Below are 15,000 nucleotides of genomic sequence, written 5' to 3' on the forward strand. Positions count from 1 at the left end.
CCGGAAAGAGTTGGGCAAACGGATTAAAAAAGCACTTGTTCTCTCGGATTTTAGAGCGAAACAAACAAACAAATCAACTTTTTTTAGTCTATGTCCAAAAGAGAACACAAAATTGTTATTTAATTCCAATTGACAATAAAGATTCGATTTTCATTCTTGAACACAGGAAGAACCGATTAAACCACTTTTTTAAAATAACAAATGGTTTAATGCCCAAGGAAAGAATTTGTGGAGTAACGGAGTAACTTCCTTCTCTAAGTATGAGCTATTACTGGTATTCTGTTTTGTCGTTCTCGTTCTCTTTCGCTGTTCTAGACATAGGTCCTCCAGTAATCATGTAACCTTATCAGAGTTTCTAAAGATGTGCCAAATTTTGAAATACAGAGAAAAAGCAGCTCTAGGCAAATTAAAAGTAAACACTCAGGTTTAAGTTCATATCCCTCCCATGATTGACTTGAATAACTGCGTAGCCACAAGTGTGGACCACAGATATCATAATATGTCAAACTGGATTGAAACCAGCGAAAAATGCAGAAAGCAAACATCTTCCAAACCGTTTTCCACTTGAACACGAAAAGCGTTGACTGTGTAAGAACTATAGTTGATGTAATATGGCCGTGTAGCCGCGTCGAGCCATAGAAAGCGCGCGAAAAATGAATCTTCGCTTATGTTTACGTGAGTTAACCTGGGTTGAGCCTGCAATCCAATCGAAAACCAGTACCTGGTCAGCGGTCAAGTTAAAAAAAAAAAACAGCTAACCTCGGTGAGCTCTGGTCTGTAGCCCACGATTTGGTCACGTGATACCTTGTTTTGGCAGGTGTCAATTGATCGAAACATGTATGTCCAATATCAAAGATTTATGCTGTAAACTAGCATGATACTGGTCACATTGGCATACATGGATCGGTGGACGTACGTACGTACGTACGGAGGATCGATGACATCACGGCTATAAAACAAAAGTTTCTCTCATCGATGGGTTACCATATTTTCTTGACAGTGGTGCGCGCGCAGAGCTCCGCTATTATTTTTTCACTTCATAGCGTTCAATTTCATACTGAATAGTGAGTCTGACCTTAATTTCATTGATGTTAGGAAGCAAGGTGATCTCGTCTTCAGTCCCATAAATGTAATTTACCGATGATAATAGAAAGAAAGACATATAACTGAGATTTACAAGTGGCTCTGAAGTGTTTGGAGAGGAAATTATTCCCACCACAACATCCTGAACATCATTCATTATTAAGGAGAGCCAATATATCGCGAATTTGGACGAAAAAAACCCTTGAATAATTACTCAGGAACATAAAAAGGTGTAATGCCTCAGTCTCCGTCTCACAAAAGCTGCAGAGGTCGCTGTCTTTAAAACAAAATTTTCGTAAGATAACGTTAGTATACAAGATAGAATTTTTAAAATACCTCATATTGAAAAGCTTTCAAGAGTGTTCAACACAGCAAAAACACAAAATATCCGCTCGCAAGGCGTTTCTTCGCTCAGTGGCTGGAAAATGTATGAATTGACAATCCCTTGCTAGTAGGGGTTCTTTCAAACAGTGGCTCCATAGCGTAGCTTTTATTGCGGAAAAGGAAATATTCTGGATGGTAACTACTTTCTTTAGCGAGTGCGGTCGAGTTCCGCAGTGTTTCCTGGAAAATATGTCAACAGGCCATGCATGGCTGGTAAACATTCTTCCTGCAAGCTTGCTGGGCGCGACGACAGGTTTGTGTGGTGGGGCTGTATCGGAGAACGTTAAGGCTACGCGCTACGGCTTTGAACTTTTTTATTTGACAGCTGTCATTTGATTGGGAAGCGCAGGAAGAGATTCACATATTTCATCCGCTCTAACCGTCTCTGGAGAGATTTGTATTTGTCCTGTGGCTCTTGGCGTGGTTCAATGACCAGCTGCATTTGAAACGAATTCGCTTATGAGTCAAAAGCATAACTGCCAGCGCATCCCACGTGAACGTGTCTTGTTGGTAAAACAAATTATGATTACGAAACATGTGAAAGTCATATCTCAGTTTTGAATGCATATTGCGATGACTCTAAGCAAGCACTTTGATGATCATCACAGTAGATTTGGCAGTCCTAGCAAATGAAAAAGAAGCCAACTTAAGCTACTTAAGCCCTTGGGTAAAATTAAACCAACTGAAGATATTTCAATGATATAACGCGAACTGTGGAGTTGAGATTTCGTTGCAGGTTTATACGGTTTTGAGTCAAAACAAGAAGTAATATAATTTCGTTTTGTAAATTTCTTAGCTCTTCAAATTAAGACTGAAGTTTCCAATCAAGGTTATCAAGGAAAATTTATGAGAAATGCCACCCATCCGATGATTCTCTTTTCATTTGACTTCCTGTCGCCGTTGTTACAGTGCTCGGGAACACCACAGAGCATCTTTTACACAGAGCATCTTTTACATAATGCACCTTAACAAAAATAGCTGCGCGATTTTGAGCAAACTAAAAACCCAGTTAAGCCAAAGCCAATGAAAAAGTGCAATATAAGTGCAATATAAGTTACGATCGTGCTGCCTATTTCTTGACGGCCTTTATATATTTCCTTTCGCTTGAATGCAGCAGAGCACATAAATAATTAATTTTTTTAAGTTGTAAGAGTTTATAAGCAGTGAAGGATGATAAATTGGATGCCCAGCAGATGGCTGGATTCTTGATTCGCTGAATATGTATCAACAATGGGTTGTTGAATGACAGATGTTGACAAAGTGAATGGCAGCTGTCATTCACAATCGCAGTTAATAAGAAGCCACAACGAAAAATAAACGTTTTCGCAATTATGAACCTTACTTAGCAGTAGCTTCCAAAATATGTACTCTGTGATACCAGTCCAGTGCTCTACCAATGGAGTTGCCCAGCCAATTAGGAGATGGTCATTTTGTGAGTCCATTAAAAACTCCATATTAGTTAGTTCTAGCCTTTGACATTTCCAACGGGAGCATCATAAAATCCTGACATTTTGAGCGACATTCACGCTTTAGGCGCCCAGCTTATGAGAGTTTCTAAAGGGGATCGACTCATTGGTTCACCAATGAATTAATTATCTAGTAATGTCGTAAGCATATTCCTTAGACTGATAAGAATATTATCGAAAAATGATCGTTTCTAAAACTAGCCGTTTGATCGCGAAAAAAACTGTTTGCGATCCCGAAAGTCGTTGGGAGAAATCTTCTATTTGATTTCTTACAATGACTGCAAAATTCTCGCGCGCTCATTAGCTAATTTTTATTGTCAATAAGTGGACAGACACATAAGTTGACGTTTTATGAGTTCCGAAGAGTTTAATTTATGCAACATTTTGTGAAACGTCGATCTGTCACTTTTTAACCAATAGAAAGTCTCCGTTTGCCATTAGCTAATAAGAGAGCGAGGCAAGTAATGAATTTGGTCGCCTCAGATTGAAGAAAATTGAAGTTTCTCGCATTTTTGTCTCGCGTTCTTCTCGTGCTTTGACTTAATTTTGACCCCTCTGGCTTTTTCTTATTGTAAAAAACCAATAGAATGCCCCTTTTTCATGCAACAAGGGCGCATCCAGGAGGCGATAGCCGAGTGGATGCGCACACTACTTTGGCAATCTTATGACGAAATTCATTGTCAATATTAGGACTTTTCGTGATCAATAACAGGACAGACGCATTAAAAACTGACATCAATTTGTTAAATCGATTCTGATTGACTTGTGTATAAAGGATAATTCATCTTTTGTTTCAATCGCATTTAATTATCGTGATTGACAAATATGCCTTCCTTTCATAAATTTCCGAAATTGGTGTTGCATTTATATAGCATCATAAATTTTAAAGACAGTCGTCTCGGGTGGTCATAAGCTGAATATTCTCAGTTTAGAAATTTCGTATTCCCGTTACCTAGTTTGTTAAGATTTTATTCCCTATGAGCTTCCGTGCAGATATTTTTCGTACTCTTATTCACATTATCAGGACTTGCATTCTCATGGAACACAATTATAAAAATGGACATACCTTGAAATATCATGCAAAGTCCAAACAAATGGATCAGCTTCGTTTTCCTATCAAGTTATAAAACGGTTTATTTTGTAATGCAATCCATGGATATTTCTGCGAAAATTTTATATTGTTTTATACTCTGTAAAAGGGCATGGCAGAAAAACTGAACACCACGTAGAACAATGGTCTCTTTATTTTTGTTCGGATGATTTGTCGAAAGAACTGAATGCAGTTTTCGAACTAGACCATGAAAGGGATTATTTTATCGACCCTTAGCTGTGTACCGATGCGTTCTAATTATAACAGCTGATGACTATCAAAGTTGCAGTCGTGCGGCCACTTGTCCAGTTCATGTAACATAGCATCTAAGCTGACGGCTTTCAAACGACTGAGTATAGTCAATGTCTTAATCAGCATCTTGGTTACTTTGCAATCTTCTTTCAGTTTAATCGACTTAACTCTGAGGAAACGGTTACGGCCTTTTTTAACTTCAATTTATGGGAACTTTGTCGATAATTGAGTTTGAAAAGTTTACTTACTAAGAAGCTTCTCTATAACTATCCTGTGGCAAATTAACATATGATAAGGCTCTTTGAATTGCCAGGTGGACCTAGATAATAGGCAGTTTCTTTCGAAAACATTTTGAAACGTTGACTCTCGCTACTTCCTTGAGTACGTTAGTGATTCAGTTTAGACACTTGAGATAGTCGAATCAATACGGTGTGACAAAAAAACTGAAATTTTCCTAAGGGCTATTGGTTTTCCTAAAGCTGAATATATTCGTACTTTAAGTAGTTATTTGATACCTACATTGTAGCATTGTCAGATACACAAAACCAGCTTGCCTTTTACTGAATTATTTGGCGTGTGACTGAATTATAATTTCATACCCCTCAGTTTTTTAATAGTCCCCGGCGTATTCTTTTTTTTTTTAACGTAACGGCAAGGAAAAACTAGAAACGAAACTTTTATCGCAATCCACGATACAAATGCATTAGCCATGCAGTTGCAGATGGCGAATGTGAAAAGCAAGGGTCTTTAATTGAAACACAATCAGCAATGAATATACTTTTTTCATATTGGTGTCTTCTCAACGTTTTTGTTTCACTTAGCAAGGGAAGTCGTTTCTAGAGCAACAACCACTCTTTTTGCTTAATTGTTGTTTCTGCAAATGTAATGCCATTGTATACGAGTAGGATTGAGTTTACGATGCATCAGAAGAACACTTGAGAAGTCTTTTGAGGCCTTCACGGTAGTTTCTGCAAAACGCGAAACAGATGCAAGGATTGACGACGCAATATAACATTACAAGAAACCAGCCAACCTCCCCATACGAGAAGATTCCACATAACAATGTTCTATAGAGATATTTATCAATATATATAATACTCCAAGGCAATCTGAAAAATATCAACCCCAGCACAATAGCTATGGCCAACTTCAACGCGTTTGTGTTTCGTTTCTTGCGTTGTATTTCAGCAACAGTCGATTCTTGACCTGGAATCTTTTGTAACTTGAGCTTAATAAGGATGATGGAGTATATTAAGGTTAAAAGAATGACTGGAGAGTAAAGAAAGGCTACGTAATGGGCAAGAACAAAGACAGTAAATGATACGTACTCTCCAAAGGTTTCTTCCCACTTAGAAACACAAAATACTTCCCCTTCGTATTTCTCCAGGTTATATGCGAACAGGACAAGTGAGGTGGATGCCATTGCAACGATCCATGTGGCAAGAATGAAAAAAGTACACCTTTTCAAATTGATCAATGGGGAATGGAAGGGCCACACCACAGTTCCAAATCCATCCATTGCTATCAGAATCAGGCTCAAGACGGACAAAATGAAGGACACCTCAAATAAGACAGGAATCAGCTTATACAAGGCATTGCCGAGGACGCCACTGATGAGCCAGGGGTATCGATACAAGTTTACAACTTGCAGGGGAATGCAGATAAGCGGAACAAGTAGGTCAGACATGGCCATATTGACTATGAAAATGTTGATTGGTTTCCTTAAAGTTCTCGTTTTGTAAACAATTATTCCTATACAGGAATTTCCGACCAGCGAAACAACGAAGATAAGGCAGTAAGCGACGATTGCTCCAATCTTGTATGCAGTGGGATTCCAGTGAACCTGGCAGAACTCGGATCCGTTTATTGTTGTATTCATGATGTTCAATGGCACTTGTTCTAGTTGTTCTCATTAATCGTCTGAAGCTTCTCCTTGTTTTTCTCCAAGCAGATGTTGGTTTATTTATTCTAAATGTCTTAAAATATTATCTTGACTTTGGATTCCCTACAGAAGGCAATTAGAGACATAATTTATTAATGGCTTACGGACAACAATCCACTCGAAATGAACGGTGCCGGTTATCAGATGTTTTACCTCATTAATATGTTATCAGCCTCTGCCAAAGTCAAAGGTGGGCTCATATTCCTACTACATCCGGTTTGCTAAAGCTTTTATTGACGGAATTACTGTTTGGTTGTTTTGTTTTTTGTTTTGTATTCTTATTTGTTTTTCGCTCTTCATTTTGTCACCGCTGTTTGTGCTTTATTTCTGAGAAAACTGATGCCAAAAAAAAAAAGTATTCACGACAATGCAAACAATACCTAGAAAACACTTCGCTTACATTAAAACAAATTATAACAGTTGAAGACTGAATACAAAAACTGTTTTATAATTCACTTGGCCATTAGCCATTTACAAACGGACTTAAAAAAACATTTATTACGCCGCATTACATACAAACACATTAATTTTAGCTCACAACCTACCAAAAAAAGAAAAACTACCGTTAGTGACAAGAGAGCAGTGAGCAGGTGTAAATGAATAGTCTTTTTTCTCAATGCCGTGTATCCTGATGACATTGTCCAAACAAATGATCAAATTTCAAGGAACGGGTCCACATACACTGAGACAACTGAAAGTAAACAACTAAGATAAGGCAATAACCGACCTTAGCACAAATATTGTATGCAGTAGGATTCCTGAGGAAGGAGCAACTCATGGATCCGTTTATCGTTGTATCCATGTTCACTGGCACTAGTTCTAGTTGTACTGGCTTATCGTCTGCACCTTATCCTTGATTTTCTTCAAAAAGGTGTTGCTTTATTTATGCTAAAAGTGAAACCCCCTCTAGGTTCTTCACTCGTTACAAAGGAAAAATATTCACAGTTGAAGTTTAATTAATGGCCTGCACAGACGAACGATTCGACACGAAATAAGCGGCGATTATTGTTATTTATGTTAAACCCTAAGGTACACCTGTATACCTGTGGGCCACTAGTTATTCAGTTGAAAAACTGTCCCATGTTACCCTCGTTAAATAAAGTTGATTTATTGATTGATTGATTGATTGATTGTTTGATTGATTGAATAAGGTGCAGCAGAAGGGTTGATCACGTCCCAGCTCAGTGCTAAATTAATTTGTAGCTGTTAAGAAAATTCGGAATCATAAAAAAATTGGAATTTACGTTTTCGTAGGAAAATCCCACCTACAAAAACACGAGCCGACAAATAGCCCTTACCTTGGCTAATTTTCAGTTTAAAGTTCACTAAACGGTGGCGTTTCCGGTAAAGTACTACAATTGTCTAGGAGGTGAAGTAAGATACTCGTTTCTGGGTCATCATAAAGTAATAGGTACTTCGCTCCAACCAGTTATTTTACATCGGCTCAGCATTCTCTGCTCGAGAGGCCGGGATTCTTTAGCGGCTTGTATCGAACTAGGAAGTTCACGAATCATGGACTTCCAATTTTTGTGCGCAGTATCTCTACAAAAACAGATCATTACTTCACTCCTACTTTGTGTATTTCGCACTAACGCGGCCAGAGCTTATTCTCTGAAAAAAAACGAAAGAACCCGTGGACTCCAGAGGAATCGGAAACCGAATTTAAAATCTTTATTTATGCACTCAGTTACTTCGAACCTATGACCTCTGTAATACCATTGTAGTGCTCTACCAATGGAGTCAGTGTCCAGTCAACTAGGAGATGGTCATCCTCTGTGTTCGTAATAAACTCCATGTAGATCTCTCAGAGTTCTAGCCTTTGACATTCCCAACAGGAGGTCAAGTGTATTAAGGCTTGACCAACCTAATAATTATGCATATTTTTATTTGAAGGAAAGCATTTGTCCAATGTCCATGAAACTTAGCTTAAAGTTTGATATCGGTGTTGTTATTAATTTGCCAAAATATTTTGCTTCACATCTTGGTCACGGAATTAGTTATCCAGTAAGGTCGTGAAATATTATTAAGGCTAATGAGAGTACTATTTAAGACTAGCCTGGTTAGAAATTCAAGTTAACCTTTCTTTGATCACGAAAACAAGTGTTTTCGCTTCCGAAAGTCGTTCAGAGAAATCATCTACTTGAAATCATTATTTGAAGCTTCTGGTTGACTTGTGTAAAAATAATAATTTTCTTTCCTTTCTTATTTATCATCGAGATAGACAAACATGCCTTCTTTTCATAAATTTCCATATTTGAGCCTTCAGCTGCCCGGCGTATTCTTCTTTTTACCTAACGACAAAGAAAAACTGGAAACGAAGTGTTTATCGCAATCCATAATACAAACGCACAAGCCACTTGCGGTGAGACGAATATGAAAAGCACGGTTCTTTAATTGTAATAAAATCAGCCCTCTTTTTAAAGTTTTTTAGTCTATCTTAGTTGCAGGTGAAGTAACTTCCGAGTGAGCTGAATTCGTTGTGATCACAAGCGAGGTCTCAACGAAACTACGTACATTTCCATCTGTTTACCTTTCAAAAAAAGCCAAAGATTGCTTAAAAGTCTACGAAAACTTTACTTGTACAACAAACAGGATTAAATGAATTTTTTTTCATACTGGTGTTTGCAACATTTTTCCTTCACTTGGCACAGGAAGTCATCTCTATAGCCACAGCCACTCTTTTTAGTTACTTAGTTATCGTTTCTTTAAAAGAAAAAATGCATTAGTGTTTCTCTAATGCCATTTTATACGAGTAGGACTGAGTTTACGTTGAATCAGAACAACACTTCAGAAGTCTCTTGAGGCCTTCACGGTAGTTTCTGCAAAATGCGAAACAGATGCAAGGATTGACGGCGCAATATGAGATTACAAGAAACCAGGAAGTGTAAAAATACTGACGGAAGAAGGTACATGGCAATGTGCCATAGAGATACATTAAATATATAAAACTCCAGGGAATTTTGCAAAAAATTAGCCCTAACAATATAGCTATGGCCAACTTCAAAGCATTTCTGTTTCGTTTATTGCGTTGTATTTCAGCATCAGTCGATTGTTGACCTGGAGTCTTTTGTAGCTTGAGCTTGATAAGAATGATGGAGTATATTATGATTAATAGGATGATAGGTGTGTAAACAAAAACTATGTAATAAGCAAGAGCATAGTCAGTAAGTGATACAGATTCTCCAAAGGCTTCTTCCCACTGAGAAACACAAAATACATCCCCTTCATATTTCTCCAGGCTATATGCGAACAGGTCTAGTGAGGTGGATGCCATCGCAACGATCCATGTGGCGAGAATGAAAAAAGTACACCTTTTCAAATTGATCAATGGGGAATGGAGAGGCCACACCACAGCTCCAAATCGACCCACTGCTATCAGAATCAGGCTCAGGACGGACACAATGTAGGAGGCGTCAAATAACAAAGGAATCAGCTTACACAAGGCATTGCCGAGGACGCCACTGATGAGCCAGGAGTATCGATACAAGTTTACAACTTGCAGGGGAATGCAGCTAAGCGGAACAAGTAGGTCAGACATGGCCATATTTACTATGAAAATGTTGATTGGTTTCCTCAAAGTTTTCGTTTTGTAAACAATTATTCCTATACAGGAATTTCCGACCAGCGAAACAACGAAGATAAGGCAGTAAGCGACGGTTGCTCCAATCCTGTATGTATTCCAGTGGAAGGAGCAGATCTCGGATCCGTTCATTGTTGTATTCATGACGTTCACTGGCACTTGTTCTGTTTGTTCTCATTAATCGTCTGAAGCTTCTCCTTCTGCAAGCAGATGTTGGTTTATATATACTAAAAGTCTTGAAATATCATGTTGACTTTGGATTCAATTGAAAGCAATTATTGACAGCATTTAATTAATGGCTTATGGGCAACAATCCACACGAAATGAATCATCTGCTAACGTTAAAGGTGGGCTCATATTCCTATTACATCCGGTTTGATAAAGCTGTTATTGACGGAATTACTATTGGTTGGGTTTTTTTTCTTTTTGTTTTGTATTCTTGTTTGTTTTTCGCTCTTCGGTGACTTGTATATAACACTTCGTTTCGCTGCAGTATACTTTACTTACAAACCAAAAGCAAATAATTTTCTCTTGTTGCAAACACCATACTGCCATAATAAATAATAAATAAGGAAAGTCTGCGGGTTTCAACCAATCGTCGCATGAAATCTTTCTCTTCTTACAAATGGCTAAGATTGTAGATAGAGCTATATGTTGGGACTGCAATGATTTTTGTATCCGAAAAACTAAAAGACGATTGCATGACGGAAACACTGAGCATTTTAAAGCATCAATTCATGGTCATCATACCTGAGCTATTGTGGACCAAGTTTCATGAGCTGGTCACAGTTTAAAATGCGATCATTTTAAAATTTTAGTGAAAGGGCGATCCGACACTCACTGTACAATAAAGGAGACACTGTTGATCAAAGACTTAAAACCGACCTTAAATGAATAGTCCATAGTTAATAAGTTAGTCAGTGATCCAGTATAAACAATTTTGTATTTATGAACCATCTCTTCTAAAAAGATGTATGCAGAAGCATACGAAACGTCAATTAAAAGATAATTTTAAATGATGCGTTTATATCCGATGTTTGTCACCGCTGTTTGTTTGTTATTTCTGAGAAAACTGACATGCCAAAGAAAACGAGTATTTACGACTATACTAACAATACCCGCAAAACACTTCGCTTCCCTTACCAAACCAACCTTATTTTTAACCTGGTTTGAATCTGTTTGAATGCTATTTTAACTATTTGCACACTAGTTTAAGGTCATCATACTCTATTTTAATCCTATTTTGCGAAAATTGAAAAATAGTGCCATGTATTTAAAATGTAGTTAAATAGAAGTTAAACACTAGTTAATGACCACTGATAGAATGAGTTCAGCTATTTTTAATCTATTTCTCAGAATAATAGGTTCCAAATAGGTATTTGCAATCTTTTTATACACCACACATGTTTCAAAATAGTTTAAAATATGCTATTTAAATACTAATTACGAGGCAACTACGAAAAAGTTGATGATTTAAAAAGTGGTTGTGAAATATTCTTTACAAAAATGGTAATTAAATAGTCTAGTTGAAATCTATTTCAAATGTATGGCATTCATAAATCTCCTAAATAGGAATAAAAAAGTCTATTTAAAACTAGTTTGAACTTGAAAGGAGTATTTGAAAGGGATTTTCAAATTGCTGAATATACTCGAATCATTAAAATTTTCAAACAAATTTTTAATAACCTATTTAATACCTATTTAAAATGGACAGCCATCATAAAGCTTCAAAATAGGGATAAAATAGTCTATTTATAACTATTTCAAATTGGAAGGAATAATTTAAAGGTATTTTCGAATTGCTGAGTATATACTCGAATCATGATAATAAGCTTGATGCTGGATAATTTTTCATGTGAGTGAATACAGTCTGTATTTGAATGCAAGAAATCTGAAGGTCAAAAAAGTCCGGCCTTCCAGACCTTAAGATTCAAGCCAGGCTTGACCAGGCTTTTTTGAATTTCCAGGCCAAAAGTGTGTAAGTCTTCAAGATTACGGACATTGACTGCAATTTAGTGTAACAGTGTCTGAATAGTGACCAGTGATCTTAACCAAACTCTGTGAGCTCAATTTAACTGTCTTGCAAGTATAAATACGATGATGTTATGGTTTAACGGCCAATTATCTTTAATGTAGCAACGTAAACATTATATTGAAATCATTATTTGTAGCTTCTGGTTGACTTGTGTAAAAATAATAATTTTCTTTCCTTTCTTATTTATCATCGAGATAGACAAACATGCCTTCTTTTCAAAAATTTCCATATTTGAGCCTTCAGCTGCCCGGCGTATTCTTCTTTTTACCTAACGATAAAGAAAAACTGGAAACGAAGTGTTTATCGCAATCCATAATACAAACGCACAAGCCACTTGCGGTGAGACGAATATGAAAAGCACGGTTCTTTAATTGTAATAAAATCAGCCCTCTTTTTAAAGTTTTTTAGTCTATCTTAGTTGCAGGTGAAGTAACTTCCGAGTGAGGTGAATTCGTTGTGATCACAAGCGAGGTCTCAACGAAACTACGTACATTTCCATCTGTTTACCTTTCAAAAGAAGCCAAAGATTGCTTAAAAGTCTACGAAAACTTTACTTGTACAACAAACAGGATTAACTGAATTTTTTTTCATACTGGTGTTTGCAACATTTTTCCTTCACTTGGCACAGGAAGTCATCTCTATAGCCACAGCCACTCTTTTTAGTTACTTATTTATCGTTTCTTTAAAAGAAAAAATGCATTAGTGTTTCTCTAATGCCATTTTATACGAGTAGGACTGAGTTTACGTTGAATCAGAACAACACTTCAGAAGTCTCTTGAGGCCTTCACGGTAGTTTCTGCAAAATGCGAAACAGATGCAAGGATTGACGGCGCAATATGAGATTACAAGAAACCAGGAAGTGTAAAAATACTGACGGAAGAAGGTACATGGCAATGTGCCATAGAGATACATTAAATATATAAAACTCCAGGGAATTTTGCAAAAAATTAGCCCTAACAATATAGCTATGGCCAACTTCAAAGCATTTCTGTTTCGTTTATTGCGTTGTATTTCAGCATCAGTCGATTGTTGACCTGGAGTCTTTTGTAGCTTGAGCTTGATAAGAATGATGGAGTATATTATGATTAATAGGATGATAGGTGTGTAAACAAAAACTATGTAATAAGCAAGAACATAGTCTGTAAATGATACAGATTCTCCAAAGGCTTCTTCCCACTGAGAAACACACAATACTTCCCCTTCGTATTTCTCCAGGCTATATGCGAACAGGTCTAGTGAGGCGGATGCCATCGCAACGATCCATGTGGCGAGAATGAAAAAAGTACACCTTTTCAAATTGATCAATGGGGAATGGAGAGGCCACACCACAGCTCCAAATCGACCCACTGCTATCAGAATCAGGCTCAGGACGGACACAATGTAGGAGGCGTCAAATAAGAAAGGAATCAGCTTACACAAGGCATTGCCGAGGACGGCACGGATGAGCCAGGAGTATCGATACAAGTTTACAACTTGCAGGGGAATGCAGATAAGCGAAACAAGTAGGTCAGACATGGCCATACTTACCATGAAAATGTTGATTGGTTTCCTTAAAGTTTTTGTTTTGTAAACAAAAAATAGCTTTTTAGGAATTTCCTACCAGTGAAACAACGAAGATAAGGCAGTAAGCAGCAGTTGATCCAATCTTGAATGCAGTTTGGGGATGCCAGTGGACGGAGCACCTTGCAGATCCGTTTATCGTTGTATTCATGTTCACTAGCACTTGTTCTAGTTGCTTTCATTAATCGTCTGAACCTTCTCCTCGTTTTTGTACTAGCAAGTGTTGCTTTATTTATGCTAAAGGCGAAACAACGAAGATAAGATCGGTTGCTCCAATCTTGTATGTAGTGAGATTCCACTGGAAGGGGCAGCTCTGGGATGCGTTTTTTCGTTGTGAAAGTTGTTTTAGCCAGTTCTAATCAATCGTCTAAACCTTCTCCTTGTTTTGTACAAGCAGGTGTTGCTTTATTTATGCTAAAAGGAAAATATCATCTTGGCTTTGACTCCTTTCAAAAGGAAATTATTGGCAGAGTTAAATCGATGGCTTTCGAACAATAGTGCCACCCGACGTGAGCGACGAGTAATGGGTTTTTCAACTCATAATTTTATCACCTCAAAGATGGGCCCATATTTGCCTTGCATCCGCTTGAAGGATGTTGTTATTGCATTACAGTAAATCGTGAAACATCTCATTGTAAAACTATTGATCAGCTTAATTGAAACGGTGAGCAGTGTATAGGTGCACAAGTACCGCCTTGAGGCGAAGGTCGTAATTCAATCATTTAGAAAACAATGAAAATAGAAGCATAGCTTAAGGAAATTACTACTACACTTTTATTTCAATATCCTCTTGTAAAAGTTTCTGTCTACTCTCAAATTTGTCGATTTAACAAATTGATGTCAGTTTTTCATGCGTCTGTCCTGTTGTTGACAATGAATTTCGCCATAACATTGCCAAAGTAGTCTGCGGATCCACTCGGCTATCGTGCATCCACAGCCACTTTGACAATGTTATGACGAAATTCATGATCAATAACAGGACAGACGCATGAAAAACTGCAACTATTGGGGGTCAAAATTAAGTCAAAACACGAGAGGAACTCGAGATAAAAATGCGAGAAACTTCAATTTTATTCAATCTGACGCGACCAAATTCATAACTTGCCTCGCTCTCCTATTGGCTAATGGTAAGATTGAGACTTTCTGTTGGTTAAGAAGTGACAGATCGACGTTTCACAAATTTTGCATAAATTAAACTCTTCGAAACGCATAAAGGCCTACATTATGACATAAGCATAATGTGATTTTATCTCAAGGTCCGTCATATTTAAGTACTTAGGTGTGCCGTTGCGTGGGGCAAGAGGCATTGTCGATCATAGAGCTTAAGCCAATAAAATTAGGTCAGATCGAATAACACCGAGGTTATAGGCAAGATCAGTCTAACTCGTGGTCCTTCATTCCCATCACGTTAACATCCGAAGTCAGATTTCCGGTACTGTAGAAGAAATTTCTGGCAAGTTTAATGTTTTTCTTTTTTTTCGTTTTTCTTTTCTACTTTTTGTTCTTTTGTAAGGTTTGACCGCAGGTGCGTAAGTTTTTCGGCCAATGGTTGGGACATGTCTTTACGCCTTTTGCCCAGGTCTCTTTCCTCGGAGGGAGTCTGTTATA

General features: G+C 37.5%; 2 protein-coding genes across 2 annotated transcripts; both read right to left on the minus strand.

The window, feature by feature from the left end:
* Positions 1-5,188: 5,188 nt before the first annotated feature.
* Positions 5,189-6,154, minus strand: LOC138030653 (neuropeptide SIFamide receptor-like). The gene has a single exon (XM_068878538.1). The coding sequence runs from the start codon at positions 6,152-6,154 to the stop codon at positions 5,189-5,191; it is 966 nt and encodes a 321-aa protein (XP_068734639.1).
* A 2,480-nt stretch (positions 6,155-8,634) lies between these two features.
* LOC138030043 (RYamide receptor-like) lies at positions 8,635-10,195 on the minus strand. Its single transcript, XM_068877904.1, has one exon. The coding sequence runs from the start codon at positions 9,939-9,941 to the stop codon at positions 8,982-8,984; it is 960 nt and encodes a 319-aa protein (XP_068734005.1). The 5' UTR covers positions 9,942-10,195; the 3' UTR covers positions 8,635-8,981.
* Positions 10,196-15,000: the final 4,805 nt, after the last annotated feature.

The sequence above is a fragment of the Montipora capricornis genome, chromosome 13 (genome assembly GCF_036669925.1).
Source record: "Montipora capricornis isolate CH-2021 chromosome 13, ASM3666992v2, whole genome shotgun sequence".
In the NCBI taxonomy this organism is placed as follows: Eukaryota; Metazoa; Cnidaria; class Anthozoa; order Scleractinia; family Acroporidae; genus Montipora; species Montipora capricornis.